Consider the following 13,797-nt stretch of genomic DNA (forward strand, 5'->3'; position numbering starts at 1 on the left):
CCACGTGCGCGATGGCGTCACCGCGCCCCGCGCTGACGTCACCGCGCCCCGCGCTGACGTCACCCCGCGCCGGCCCCGCCCACCGGGAGGCCGCGGGGGCGCCGTGAGGGCTCCGGGCAAGATGGCGGCGGCCGCGGCGCTGAGGGGCGGCGGGAGGGCGGTGACGCGCGAGGTAAAGGGGCTCCTCCGGGAGATTTCCTGCGCCCACACCGCCTAAGCTGTCGGGATCTCCTCCCGCTCTGTTAACTCGTCTTGTGTTGTGCCGTGCAGGTGTTGCAGCTGGAGGCGCGGGGGCTGTGCACGAAGCCGGTGGGCACCGGGACGGCGCCGCCGCCGCCGCCAAAGAGTAAGAGGGTGGTTTGGTTGTGAGAGGTATCGGGGTGTCAAGAAAAGGAATGGGTGAGGAGGGATGGGGAAGGGTCACGCCTCGGAAGAGGCGCTGCATGAGCTGGGAAAAACAAGGACTGAAAGGTCATCGCCATGTAAACGAGGGTTTCTGATAAAATGTACCGTGTAGTAATAAAAGTAAAGGTCTGGCTGTGTGGAATATGTTTATAGGTCTTATATATATACACATGTATCGGTATATTGTTTTACATTTATGAGTTTATCACTTCTTTCCTGTGTACCTTCACGGTAATATTCAAGGCCAGGCTGCATAGAGCGGTGTCAGACTGTTCAACGTGTACGAGGCCCAGTGGCTTCAAACTGAAAGAAATTAGGGTTAGAATCAGATATCAGGAAAAAATGGTTTACTGCGAGGGTGGTGAGGCCCTGCCACAGGTTGCCCAGAGAAGCTGTGGATGTCCCATCCCTGGAAATGTTTTTAATGACGTGCAAAATCTAGTTTTTAACTTTAGATGTTCGCCCTTGGCCTTTGAAATGTTGGTGTCATCAGGATTAAAAAACAGAAGGACCTAGAGAAGGACTTCCAAAATCCAAATATCCCACATAGCAGCTCCAGGCAGCGGTGCAAGAAGCTGCCATGGCCCTGTGTGTTAAATTTGGTTATAATGCTTTTTGCCCCATGGATCTGCAAACCTTGGTTTGGATGCTGCCCTGCATCCTCCGTTGAGGAGTATTTGAACCCCTTTTATCCCTGACCAAAGTCAATGTAAATTTCAGAGACTGATATCTTGTTTGTGTAAATGGAGGCTCAGTGGTTCAGTGAGGTTTCCTGTCCCAAATTACAGATCCAGGTGCTGAAACAGGAAAGCTCCGTGGAACCATATGAAGGAGCCATCAGACTTGTTGACTGCTGTTGAAAAGATCACTGAAAGCAGTTGAAGGCAGACTTCTGCCACCTTCTTAAGTGCCAAAGTAAATAAAAGCCTGGCTGTTCCATTGAGAAAGCCTTCACTGCACAGATTGACTGAACAGCAAGTTGGTTTTTATTATGATTTTTTTTTTTGCATTAAGTGTGTTTGAGATGCACTTTAGTATCAGTTTCTGGGTTCACTGTCCTGCAGGAGCCCTCTTAGGCCAGGTGCTTCCCCTGCAAACACTCCAGGTTAATTGAGATCTATAGGGTGCAGCTGCCTTTGCCAGATTCTGGCTGGAACAGGATGTGCAAATTTCCCTTGCTTTGATAAAATGGTCATCTTTACATACAGAGTCAATGATGGGAAATAGACCTGTCATTTCTGCCCGGCACCTCTCTGGGTGTGATCAGCCTTTAAATACATGCTGGGAATGATGCTGATGTTCCAGGCATCAGGAAGAACACATCTGGGAATGGTGTTTCCGTGACTGATTTGGAGGTGTTGCTCTTTTGGCCAAGTGATGCACGTACAGATTAGCTGGTGCAAAGTTTGAAATACCCTAATTAAAGTGGATCAGTTGTATTGGGTGTTTCAGCTTTTAATCATAAAATCTATCTTTTCCACTTACCCAGACTTAACTGTTGAAAGTATTATTCCAGTAACTAACGGTCACGTTGAATTTTCCCTGCCTTCTTGGTTTCTTAGGATGTTTTAACATTAATACTACTTCAGGTTTTGCTCAGCTTTCCTTGTCTATCCTCCCTTTGGCCATTCTTGTGTTAGTTTAACCTCTCTGTGCCTCTCTGAAGAACTCTTCCATCCTGAGTGACGCTTCCTCACGTGTTAGTTTCTCCAGGCTGCTGTTTGGCTGGGTCAGTCTGTGCAGGGAGTCAGACCTCTTCCAAAGGTGGCTGCCCATCCTCCTGCCTCCCCCTGCCCTTCCTTCCCATCCTGCACCTTCAGTCTGGCAAAGAGAAGTATGTGCTTGAAATTATTAAAAATAATACCTGTTAACTTGATACCTCTTCTTCATTGTATTTTGTTGTGATAAAAACTCTTAAATACTTTGCTTTTATTTTCACGCGCTTGTCTCTTCTGTGATGTTTTCATTTAGACATTGCTAAAGTCTTGCTTCTGTTCAGAACTAATGGTAATAACTCCTTAAATCATGCAGGGTATTACCATAAAATACCAGTGAGGGGAAAGCTGCATTTAGTTTATGGGCATATAAAGTAGATCTGGATTTCCAAACTCTGCCGAAAAATCTGCATAATGGGCTGGAAATCTGTTGAATTTTGCTGCTGGTTGGAAGTGGTGCAACTTGTAATGGAGTTGGCTTTGCTATAGCAAATTTCAGCCATGGTGAATCTTCTTAATGTGCTCCCAGTCCTCCTTGACCTCCTGTTTTCCGTAACCACAACGGTATTTGCTGTTGCTCAGCCTCTTGAGGATGATAATAAGCATCCAAGGGATAGTATGTATTCCCTGAAAGGACCTGAAAATTGCTGCGTTCTCCTTCCACTGATGGTTCCTTGTCTGGAGAGTTCAGCTTAATGCAGGTGTCCACGAGGGAGAAGAAACTGAGAAACAAACATGAAGAATCAGGAGATCTTCTAAGACCTCTTTAACAAAGAGGTCTCAAACCAGCAATAGGAAGTGAAGCCTGGAGGAGATGAGGTCTTGGGGAAATAGTGTTGAGCTCTGGGGGCACACCTCAGCTGGCAGCTCACGTGGGCAGTGAACAAGTAATACTTGTATGGCCTCAGGTATCTCTTACTCTGCTGCTTTTCCTTTTGGGAGTCATCCCTCCCTTCTGCTTCCAGGATAACTCTGCAAGCAGCTGTGGCTGTGTCTCTTTACTGTGTCTCTGCTTCTGCTTGTTCACAGACCAGCGCTGTCTCTGCAGCAGCGCTTGAAGAGCTTGGCTGACAAGCCATCCTGATGCTCACCTGAGATAGGGAAGTGTCTGCAGAGCTTTTCCAGTGCTGCAGCGTCGAAGCACAGGGAAAACCAGCTCTTGGAGGGGTCTGGCAAAGTGAGGAACATAAGGGTTTATCTCTTGAGTTTCGGCATCGCAGCAGCAAAAACTGTTACGTGCTAGTAGAACTCCAGTTCCTTTAACTTAGTCTAAAAACTTTCTGCTTTGCAATGCCTGTATTTAGCATTATAATTACTTTCAGTTTATTTTTGTACCAGATTGTCATTGAAAGTTAAAACTGTGTGACTAAGATCAGTAATAATCATGTCAGATACAATGATGATAATCCTCTTTATGCCGTTTCCTAGATGTAATGGCACCACAGGGAAGCACCAAGCTGCTTGCCACGAAGGCACCAGTTGAATTTCGTAAAATGTTGTCTTCTAGCTCTCTCCTGCTGTCTGCAGACAAAGGTGAGAGCATTTCTAGTACCACCCTCAAGGAAGCTGCAAAGCCTGCTGAAGACACGAGGATGCCCCTGTCAAGAAAAACTGAGGTTGCGTTTCCTCAGCGAGGAGGAGTTGCTTCCTCCCATGAGGAGGAAAACCTCACCACACCTGCAACAGGAGGAGGCCTGAGGAAAGAGTTAGCTGAGGAACAGACTTCATCTTCATCCAGCTCAGAGTCAGATTCTAGCTCAGATTCAGAGGATGAAAATGTTGATGGTTCACAAGTTGCCATTAAAACTAAAGTTGAGTTTCCCAGACGAGATGCCATCTTTTCTGAGAACGTAGCAGTAAAGGCATCAGTGCTGGCAAAAGAGAAATTGTCCCAGAAATCCCTCAGAGAATACGGAATTAAGAAGCTGCCACGCAAACCAGAAATTAATGTGTCTTCTGTAAAGCAGGTCAAATTTTCTAAAACATCAGTCAGCCAGGAAACATCAAAATCCAAAGCAAGAGATCCCAAAGTAAAATCCCTTCCAAAAGAACAGAAGTTGGTCTTAGAACCACAGGTGGTGAAAAGTCTGGACCTGACCGATGTTGCTAGTAAATCTGATCATGTGGAGGAAAAGTCCTTTGCAACCCAGGTAGCAGCTATTCAGCTGAAAGCCTCAGCAGTGACTCAGGAAGACAAAAAGCAAGATCTGCTGTCCAGAGGAGAGAAGGAAAAGATGAAGGAGGCACAAGAGTTGAAAGCAAAAGAAGTAACTGCTCCTAAAGTGGAAGAGACTTCTGGAAGCACAACGTTGGTGATGGGCACCACAGCAAAGGAGGAGACCACGCAGGAAGCAGGACTCCAGGCTGGAGAAAGCAGCACAATTGAGGGTACAGCTTTAAATTGTTTGAACTGTATTGATTCGTCTGGGCTAGGGTTTGACATATTTAAAGGGTTTCCACATCTTCTCTGATCTTTGTACTGAAGCTGGCAGAGTGGCAGTGACTTTCTGGAAGATAAATTGTTCATTGCTAATTGTTATAAGCCGTCAGTAATACTCAGTCTCCAGCTATGCTGTGAAAGGAAGTGGTTTCATTTCTCTGTATTTATAGTTTCATAAAACAGTTACTTATAAAATGGAAACAAAATTGTTTCCACTGTGAGCAAAATCATGGGTTTTATATGACAACACTTGTTTTCATTCTTCTCTTTTCTTGGAAGGATTTGGTAGCTGCCATTCTCATGAGTCAAATTTGGTGCCATCTCATTCTTGCTTAAACCCTGCCATCTTTCTGGTTTTGTTTTGGGTTTTTTTGGGTTTTGTTTTGATGGGGTTTTTTTCAAGCTGTCAATGTTTCAGATTTCAGAAGACTTTGAGAAATCATAGTGTAATGCCAGAAACAGGCATTGTTGATTCTGGGACTGGAAGGTTGCAACTCATGTGGATGTCGTGAGTCAGTTTTGTAGAGAGCTGGGGAGGAGACAGTGGTGTTTCCAAGAAATACCACTGTGCATCACGTAATCATCTCCTCAGCTGTGCTTCCCTATCTGACCTACCCTTCTTAGTTACTGCCATCCTGTTAACTGATGGTCCTGCTGATCTCATTTTGTGTATCTCACTAGCAGATGTCTCTCTGTCCTGATCTGTCGAGATTCTGCTTTTCATCTTAGGCAGTATAAATCTGCCATTCTTGAAACCCCTCTTCTCATTGCTTCTATGAATTAAAGAATTTGCCTGCTTGGAAGTAAAAGCAGCATTAATTGTCAGGTTGCTTGGGTATCATCCTGCAGGACAGGCCGTGGGGGCCAAGGGAAGAGCAGATTGAATGTGAGCCAGCAACGTGCCCTTGCAGCAAAGGCCACCAAGGGTGACCTGGGAGGAGCAGGCTGAGGGAGCTGCAGCTCCTTCCCTGGTGAGGTGCACTGGGTTCACTTTGGGGCAAGGGAGATGTGGGGCTGCTGGACAGAGAGCAGCAAAGTGCCACTGAAATGATGGAGGGACTGGAATATCTCTCCTGTGAAGAAAGGCTGAGAGAGCTGGGACTGCCCGGCCCAGGAAAGAGAGGGTTTGGACAGAACATCATCAACGTGTGGAAATAACAGAAGGAGAGGTAAGGCTTTTCAGTGGTGCACAGTGATGGGGCAAGAAGCAGTGGGTACAAACTGAAACACAGGCTTTTACCTGAACATCAGTAAATACTTTTTTTACTGTGAGTGAAAGAGCACTGCACAAGTTGCGCAGAGAGGTGGTGGGCTCTCCATCCTTGGAGACGCTCAGAAGCTGTCTGGATGGGGCCCTGGGCCTCCTGCTATAGCTGACCCTGCCTGAGCATTTGGGGTTGCACCAGCTGACCTACAGAGGTGTCTTCCAACCTCAGCCATTCTGTGACTCTGAAGTGCCTGACCAGGTGAAGGGACAAAATAATTGCATTTGTATGTCAGCTTCCAGGAGATGGTGCTGAGTAAAAGGTCTGCCTTCTCTTTGAGGAGTTAGCTGGCTCATAATTTCGTCTGTTTCCATACCTTCTTCCTTGATGGCAACTCAGATGACTGGAAGTGGCACTCTGTGCTGGACTTGATCTTAGAGGTCTTTTCCAACCTAAATAATTCTGCAGTTTAAAAACCGAAATGCAGCACTGTTTGCAAATTATATTTTGATTTGCAGTCAACAGCATAAGCTTGCTTTTAAAAATAACAACAATTTGGGAAGGGCTCTTTGTTTTTATCTACAGATGATGCTTTTCTCACCATTCATCCACAGTGGAGTTCTAGATGCTCAAACATTATTTTTTTCTGTTGTCTCCAGATGTATCTTGTTCTCTCTTGCTTCTTTGAGAACAGCCACTGCTTTTCCTTGTTCAACATTCACAGCTGACTGTACCACCTGTAATTCCACCTCTGTCCTGCCCCTGTGCCCTTAAGTCTGCAAACTCTGTGGCAGCCACACAAAAGATGTGAAAATAATTTTTCTCAGTGCAAACCTGGATGTTCAGGTGAAGTCATCCCTTTGTAGAGCAGTCAGCAAAAACTGCTGCCTTGAACTGCTGAGTGAGGAGCAAAGTTGTAGCTGGGAACTCAGAAATAGGCCTGTGATTCATTTCAGAAGAGCATCCCAAGAAGTGCTTGCTTTTCAAGAAGTAAAGCAGAGATGAAGGATGAAGTGTGGGGAGGATGAACTCGGGAATAAATTTTTCCTTTGAGAAGCCAAGTGCAGTGTATTTGGGCAGGAAGAACAAGGCTCCATCTGCTTCTCTTCCTGCACATCTGTCTCTGAATTTGGAACAACTGGCTTTTGCAGGTTGAGCTACTCTGGCCTCCCCTTGCCTGTTCTTGGGGCTCTTTGCAGCAAAGAGCATCATCTGCCTTTTCTCTCTGGATCTCATCTCCTGTGAGCTGTGTCAGGAGAGGTGAGCAGTAGGCACAGAGATATTTCCTGTCATGTTTTGCTGAAACCATCACTTACTACCTTGAGTTTTACAAGCAAGCCTTGCTAAATGCTACAGATATTTCTCTTAATCTGATAGCTTCACACTGCAGTAATTATGTCATAAGTAAAGGGAAATCCTGGTGTTCGGTTTCTTGTGTTTTTATTGTAGATGGACCTGTTAAAATAAGGGCTTAATACAATCTAACCTGAACCACCACATACAAATTTATATGACAAAGCTTTTCACTACACTGCGTGTCTTCTTCTGTCGTTAAAACTCTGGGTATACAAGAATAAATCAATATTGGGAGTAAAGTTTTATTTCTTGCAATTTGCTTGGTTGTAAAATCAGCCTGTAACAGGAACCTTTTATGTAAATGATACTGCCTAGATTTGCATAATATTCTAAAAGCATAAGAATTAATGTTGGCTTTAACAGGAAGTAAGGAGTTCTAAATAAATTTATTGGGTTATTCTTTTTTGAAGGAGAGCTAATACAACAGTTAGAAGATTATATTTACAAGAAAAGAAATTTACATCAAAGGCTCTTGGTAGATTACTGTTTGGTATAACCACATTTGAAATTAAATGGTGGAGATCTTGCTAATTCCATTGCTTCTCCCCATGGCAAAAATTCCATCTGTAAAGCAGTTCTGAGAGCTGTATCTCGTGGCCTGACAGGATGATACATCATTTGTACTGCTCCTTTGCCCCTCCTGGTTTGCTAAGAATGTCACCTACTGTTCTGGCTGGAATGAAAACCAAGGCAAATATGAGAAAGACAGGAAATGCAGACATATGCCTTCCAGAGATAAATGGAATGTTCTGCCCTGTCCACCCCCAGCATTAGGTGGTGGTTTGGGTTTAAAACCTGTGCTGTACGAGATGCCTTGTGCTGATCCCTGTTCCCCACTGCATGCTGCCAGACCAGGCGCCAGCTGGACTTCTCCTTTTGTTAAAGTTGCTGACTTTTCTTTCTTTCAAATGTTGAGTGGATGAGGGATCTGACAATTTATGAAGGCTGACTCAGTGTGTCCTCTGGTGTGGCATCCTCATAGTCACCAGTTCTTGTTTGTTTTCACAGAGACAGCTCAGCCTGCTCCAGAGGAGTTTGATAATTCCACCTACAAGAACCTGCAGCACCACGAGTATCACACTTTCACCTTTCACGACTATATCGCTGTCCTCGCAAAGTACAGGCAGCCTCAGCCATCCTCTGGAAGGCCGTCACCAAGGCACTGAGAGCGCCACACTTACAGCAAACACCCAGGCAGGATGGTGAATTGTTCTCTTTAGCACTGTTGCTCCATCTGTATAATTGAAATCAGATAATAAATAATAAAGGCATAATACCTTGGGCTTTTGAACAGTTCTTCCTGGCTGTTGGAGTGCCTCACTTCTTGACTTTTATGAGTGAACTGCAAATGAATCATCACTGAATAAAAATATCTTTTCTACCTCTCCATATATATTATTTGGTGATAGTGTAAAAAAGTCCTGAGTTTTCAGTGTCTCCACACTTTAGATACTGACCATTCTTACAGGACCACGTCCAAGAATCCCGTGGGATCCAGCTCCTTTGGAGTTGAATTTGGTAGTGGTGTCACTGCACTGCAGTGGGCTGTGCTCCTGTGCACACAAATGTGTTCCCAGATCTGAAGAGGTAATGTTTACTCTGGATTTGGGAGTTAAAATCATTGGCTGGGAGCAGCACAAGAAGTGTTTGTCTCCTGTGGCAAGAGTGAATGTTTTGTGTTAGTGGAGGAATGCAAGTTTATGTAATGTGATTGAAACATCTCAAAACCTCTGCTCTTGTAAAGGGAGAACAGAACACACAACTTTATTTAATCATCTGTTGGGGCCTCCAAAATTCAGGTTCAGCAGTAATTGAAATAATTTTAAATGTAAGAGAATCTCAGTGGGCAGTTCCTAATAGACTTTTACTGTGTTGATTAAACTTTGAGGAAAAAACCTATTGTGGATAGAAACACTTGAACGAATATTTTCAAATGTGATGAAAATACCATAAGGGTGAAAACAGCTCCTGGTACTAATTGTTGGGGGTATGTTTAATTTCCCACTTCTTTTTTTGCCCCCGCTAAAAGTTAAAATTGCTGTCCAGCCTCAGTCTTGCTCTGCAGAAAATGTGAGCCATGCAGCACTTCTCAATACACGTTATCAGCAGTTACAGTTGGTCTCAGTAAATTTTGTATTTCCATCCTATTAGTAACAGTCTTCTGCCTTCTGGGAAAATTGCCTTGATGGCCACCAGCTGTTGTGGGTTTAGTTCCATTTTGGCTTCTTGTTCATTTTGGGCTTTTTTTGGAGTTAATTGGCCTTTAAGCAGTTCTTGCAGTAACTCCAGCATTTTCCATCACCTGTCTGTATTCTTTCAAGCAACAGACCAGGCAAGATCAAAGGGAAAACAGAGTCAGCTTTAGGAGTCTATCTGGATATTGGATGTGAATCCCTGGGTGCAATTAGCAGAGCAGATATTTTATATTGTAACTTGGCAAAAATGTGGTAAGAAGGATCAAGAGGCCTACATCAATTTGCTGTGTAGAATTTTAAGTCAGAAACCCCTGGCAAGCAATTTTATTGTGCTGTAAAAAATAAAGAGCATGTTAGTGACTCCAACTGAAATTTAGAAATCTGTTAATGTATAAATCCACGTGCTGAGGAATAAAGAGCAGAAAGTCACTTGGAGACACCAATGGTCCCATGTACTCTGTACTTGTAAAAGGGAGAGAAATTTGCTGCTAACAGTAAAAACATGAAAGAATCAGGGTCTTCCTTTGTGAAGGGCCCACAGGAGGCCCCAGTAACGCTGCTGTGATTTGTTATTACCTGAGACTCCACGTGGTAACCTGAGCCCCAGAGCTCAGAGCTGCACTGGTGCTGAACTGTGCTCTGAGCTGCTCTGGGATTGCAGAAGGAGGCTGCAAATTGTCAGACTCTACGCAGTAAAAGTGAAATGTGTATTTACTCAGCCTGCCCACAGTAGCTGTCACTGTTGGCTGTTGGGAGTCAGACTTGCTCACCTCGTGCCCTTTTTATTTCTCAGGAGGGTTGGTGTTCTAAACGGGGACTGGATCAGCCCAGGAGGAGTGGGTTGAGGTAGAAATGGATCTTGCTTTCAGTCAACTCCCACCCTCTGCCCAGCTACATTTCTAACTAAGGAGATTCTAATCTGGTTTTGGGACGGGCATTTTGCTACCCTTGTTTCATGATCACAGCAAAAATTAATGGTGGATGCCTTTTCTATCCATGTAACCCTGCCTTGGCGTCTTCTGGTGATCTTTCTGCACCTCTAAAATGAAGCTGGAATTTAAAAAACCTCGTAACTCTTGTGGTGCATGTCTTAGGTTTGCCCTGCTCAGTGAACCAGTCTGCCCTGGGAAGGCAGATTATGCAAGGAAGGCACCAAGAATTTTTTCCCACTGTTGTGTTTTCCTGGATTTCAATGAAAAAGGCTTCATATTTTTGTCCTTGGCTATTATCAGATGTTGCTGTGCTTGAGTCATATGCCAACATTTAAATTTCAAGCAGGATGTGACACAATATGCTCAAATTCTGTAACATTAGTAACTTTGTCTTGCTGTGCTAGGCACTTTTTAGATAAGTCAGGGATCTTGTTTGGAAGAATGTATAATCCAGGATGCTAACATAATTCCTGGAAAACCTCAAATGTGAAAGAAATTAAGTCTCAGCTTAGTTACTGTGAAAACCAGCTGTTCAGGCCCAGCACAGACTTCAGAAGTGGGGTTTTCAATGTAAGTTGCATTACTGGGAGGGTTCAAGAAAATCTGGAAATTAGAATTGACTTTCCTCTCATTGAAAAGATGAAGCAACCACTTTCCGTATCAAAGGGGATGGTTTTATACTTTGTCTTTTTTTTTTTTTTTTTTAAGTGCGGCAAACTGCTAACAAAATTGCTTTTTTTCATCCTTTTCTCACACTTAGATCTTTCAAAGTAACTGGGATGCCAGCAGGTTCTGGACAGCCATTGGAAACCCACTAATCCAAGGTCCAGCAGTGGTACTGCAAACACAGCCTGTGGTATTACAGCTTTAGGTATTACAAGTTCAAGAGTTTTTTGCTCCTTCTGGGGCTTCCTGTGTCCTCCAGTCATGATGAGAACTCAAATATCTAAGGATCTCTTCCAAGTATTCTTTCAGATTGGGAAATGAGATTTAAACACATCCACTGAGCCCTAAAAACCTGCCCCAGGTTTTTTCTCTCACCACAAGAGATGCCACTGCTTGTCTGTTCCAAACAGTTTGAATTCCTGGTGGGTCCAGTCAGTGGCTGATGTGCAGTGAGTGAGCAGAAAAAAACGCTCCCAGTATCCTGTGTAGCATCATAACATCAGGATTGTGCAAACTGAGCTTGGAAATCCTGATGTGATCAGTTCTCTGCTCTGCAGCAGCTGCAATTAGATCAGCTTGTCCTGGACCTTGTCCAGCTGAGTTCTGAATACACTCAAGGATGGAGATCCTGCAGGCTCTCTGGTCACCTTCTCCAGCATTTTGACACTCTTGGGATTTAAAAGACAAACAAAAAGCCTTTACCTGTTGTCTAATTGGATTTTTTTTGTCTCCTGATGCTGATCCTTACTCCACATTTCTGACAAGCCTGGCTTTGTCTTTTCTGCACCCTCCAAAGAGGTGATTAAAGGCAGGAATCCCCCTTATTGTCCCTTCAGACCAGGTTACTTCTGTAACACCTGAGTGATTGACTCCATAACCAGAGATCCTCTCAACCCTGAGTAACATCAATTAAACTCTTTGGATTTTAAACAAAATATCCCACCAAGTTTCCAGATCATCCTTCTCCTCTCATGTGGCTCTTTTTAATGGAATTGTAAATACATTTTTCTATGATTCTATGGTTTCAGTGCTTAGATACTAGCCTCAGTGTTCAGTTCTGGATCACTCCTAATACAATCTACAAATATTTTTGAGCTCCTTTTTTTTTTTTTTTTTGCCTACACACATTCAACTACACTTGGAAATTCATACCCACCTCTGGAAGTCTTGGATATGTGGCAGTTTTGGGGTAGAATGTATCAATGCATAGTTAGAGATATAAGTTTAAGGACGTGTATTTATAATGAAATATCCCAAAAACTTCGGCTCAGTGTGTGGAGTCAGTTTCAAAATTTGTTTTGGTCTCTCCTGGCCCCTTTACAAACTTTTAACTGCAAAACAGATTGACAGGAACATGTTTCTGTAAATCCGTAGCATCACAGAATACGGCCTACGTGCATTTTAACTTCTACCACTCACGGAGCCCAGGCCACATGTCTTTGTTAAAAGCAACACCTAAAATTCTTAGTGGGCTTCTTTTTGTTACGTCAGTCTGCAATGTGGTTCAAATGTGGTTCAAATGGCAATGCCCTTTCCCAAACAGACACTTCCTAAAGCAGTAATGTAAAAAATGAGCTAATGTAGATTATTTATGCTTGCTTTTTGGTTATTGTTGGTTGTTATTTTGCTTTGTTTTCTGTTTCTGTCTCATGTTTGTCCATGATAATGAGGTGCTCTTGCTATTCCATTTGGCCATGGGGGTACAACTGGTTTCTAAAATGTGAGACAGCATCTCTCTGGCAGGGGAGAGGGAACGTGCAAGCCATGACACACCTTGTGCTACACAAATGCTCACGTTGTGCCTCAAAGAAGGGAGCAAGAGTTACTCTTCCCTGGAGACTTGGAAATGGACTGGAGAGCACCAACCCTCCACACTTCCACTGCTCATTTCCAGGTTATCCTTTTCCAAAAGGCATCTTCCATGCTATTTTTAATTTAGCTTAAAATCATGCCAGACAAGGCCATTCTGAACTGCATGGATGTTTCCCAAACTCTCCTAGGGTATTCCTAAAAGTGAGCTGTATCCTATAGTTTAAGGACTGGGAGAAATGTGAGGGGAGCTGGAAAGAAACTCAGAATACAGTAGGAAAATGCAGGAACTGAGAGCAAGGATGGTCCTTATGACTCAGGTGTTGGACTGGATCATTTGTGAGACCTCTGGCTGCCTGGCAAGTTGCATAATTCCTTAGGTTCTCATCCTTATTTTATAGATGAGGAGTTAGTGGTCCCAACTTTCTCTTTGTACAACACATCTATTTAGCGAGCAACCCAGAATAAAAACGAGTAAAACATGGGAAACATTTTTTCCTTACAACTTCTGTCTTGGGGGCGCACATTGTTTAAGAGCTCTGAGCTAGCTGAGGTTCTCCCAGGAGATGCAGTGCTTATTAACAGCGTGACAAAAATACACTTCAGATAGGCTGGGCAGAAATGCCAGAGATTTTGAAACTGCATTCAGGCAATGGCAAGGCCGTTGAGATACAAAAAAAGCTTTACAACTGTTCCAAATACTTACTAGTGGAACTCTGTTAACAGACAGGAAAAAATGGGGAGGTGTCCAAAACCAGCAATCCACCCTGGTGAGAAATCCAGCTGCTGGGAAGTGGAATGGTGCTGGAATTCATACCAGGTTGTTGTCTCTGGACACCAGTCAATGGACTCCATCTTTTATATCACCCTCCCATTTGCCATAAGAAATCGGTGTTTTTCAGCTCCTTCTCTCTTGGCAGCTGGATGTGGAGAAGGAGCATTTTCTCTCAAGTCCTTGCTGAAGAACCATTTCAAAGCTGTTGAATTTTAGAGTTCAGGGAAAGAACTTACTCTGCCCCACTTCTGCCTCTTGAAGGTCACCATTGGACTGAGAAAAATCAACCAGTCTACCCT

The 13,797-nt window shown here is 43.8% G+C and overlaps 1 protein-coding gene across 1 annotated transcript; it reads left to right on the top strand.

The window, feature by feature from the left end:
- Positions 1 to 42: 42 nt before the first annotated feature.
- On the top strand, positions 43 to 8,403 carry NDUFV3 (NADH:ubiquinone oxidoreductase subunit V3). Its single transcript, XM_068179634.1, has 4 exons — positions 43 to 172; positions 271 to 346; positions 3,549 to 4,508; positions 8,130 to 8,403. The coding sequence occupies exons 1-4, from the start codon at positions 122 to 124 to the stop codon at positions 8,285 to 8,287; spliced, it is 1,245 nt and encodes a 414-aa protein (XP_068035735.1). The 5' UTR covers positions 43 to 121; the 3' UTR covers positions 8,288 to 8,403.
- Positions 8,404 to 13,797: the final 5,394 nt, after the last annotated feature.

Source organism: Anomalospiza imberbis, chromosome 2 (assembly GCF_031753505.1).
Source record: "Anomalospiza imberbis isolate Cuckoo-Finch-1a 21T00152 chromosome 2, ASM3175350v1, whole genome shotgun sequence".
Lineage (NCBI taxonomy): Eukaryota > Metazoa > Chordata > Aves > Passeriformes > Viduidae > Anomalospiza > Anomalospiza imberbis.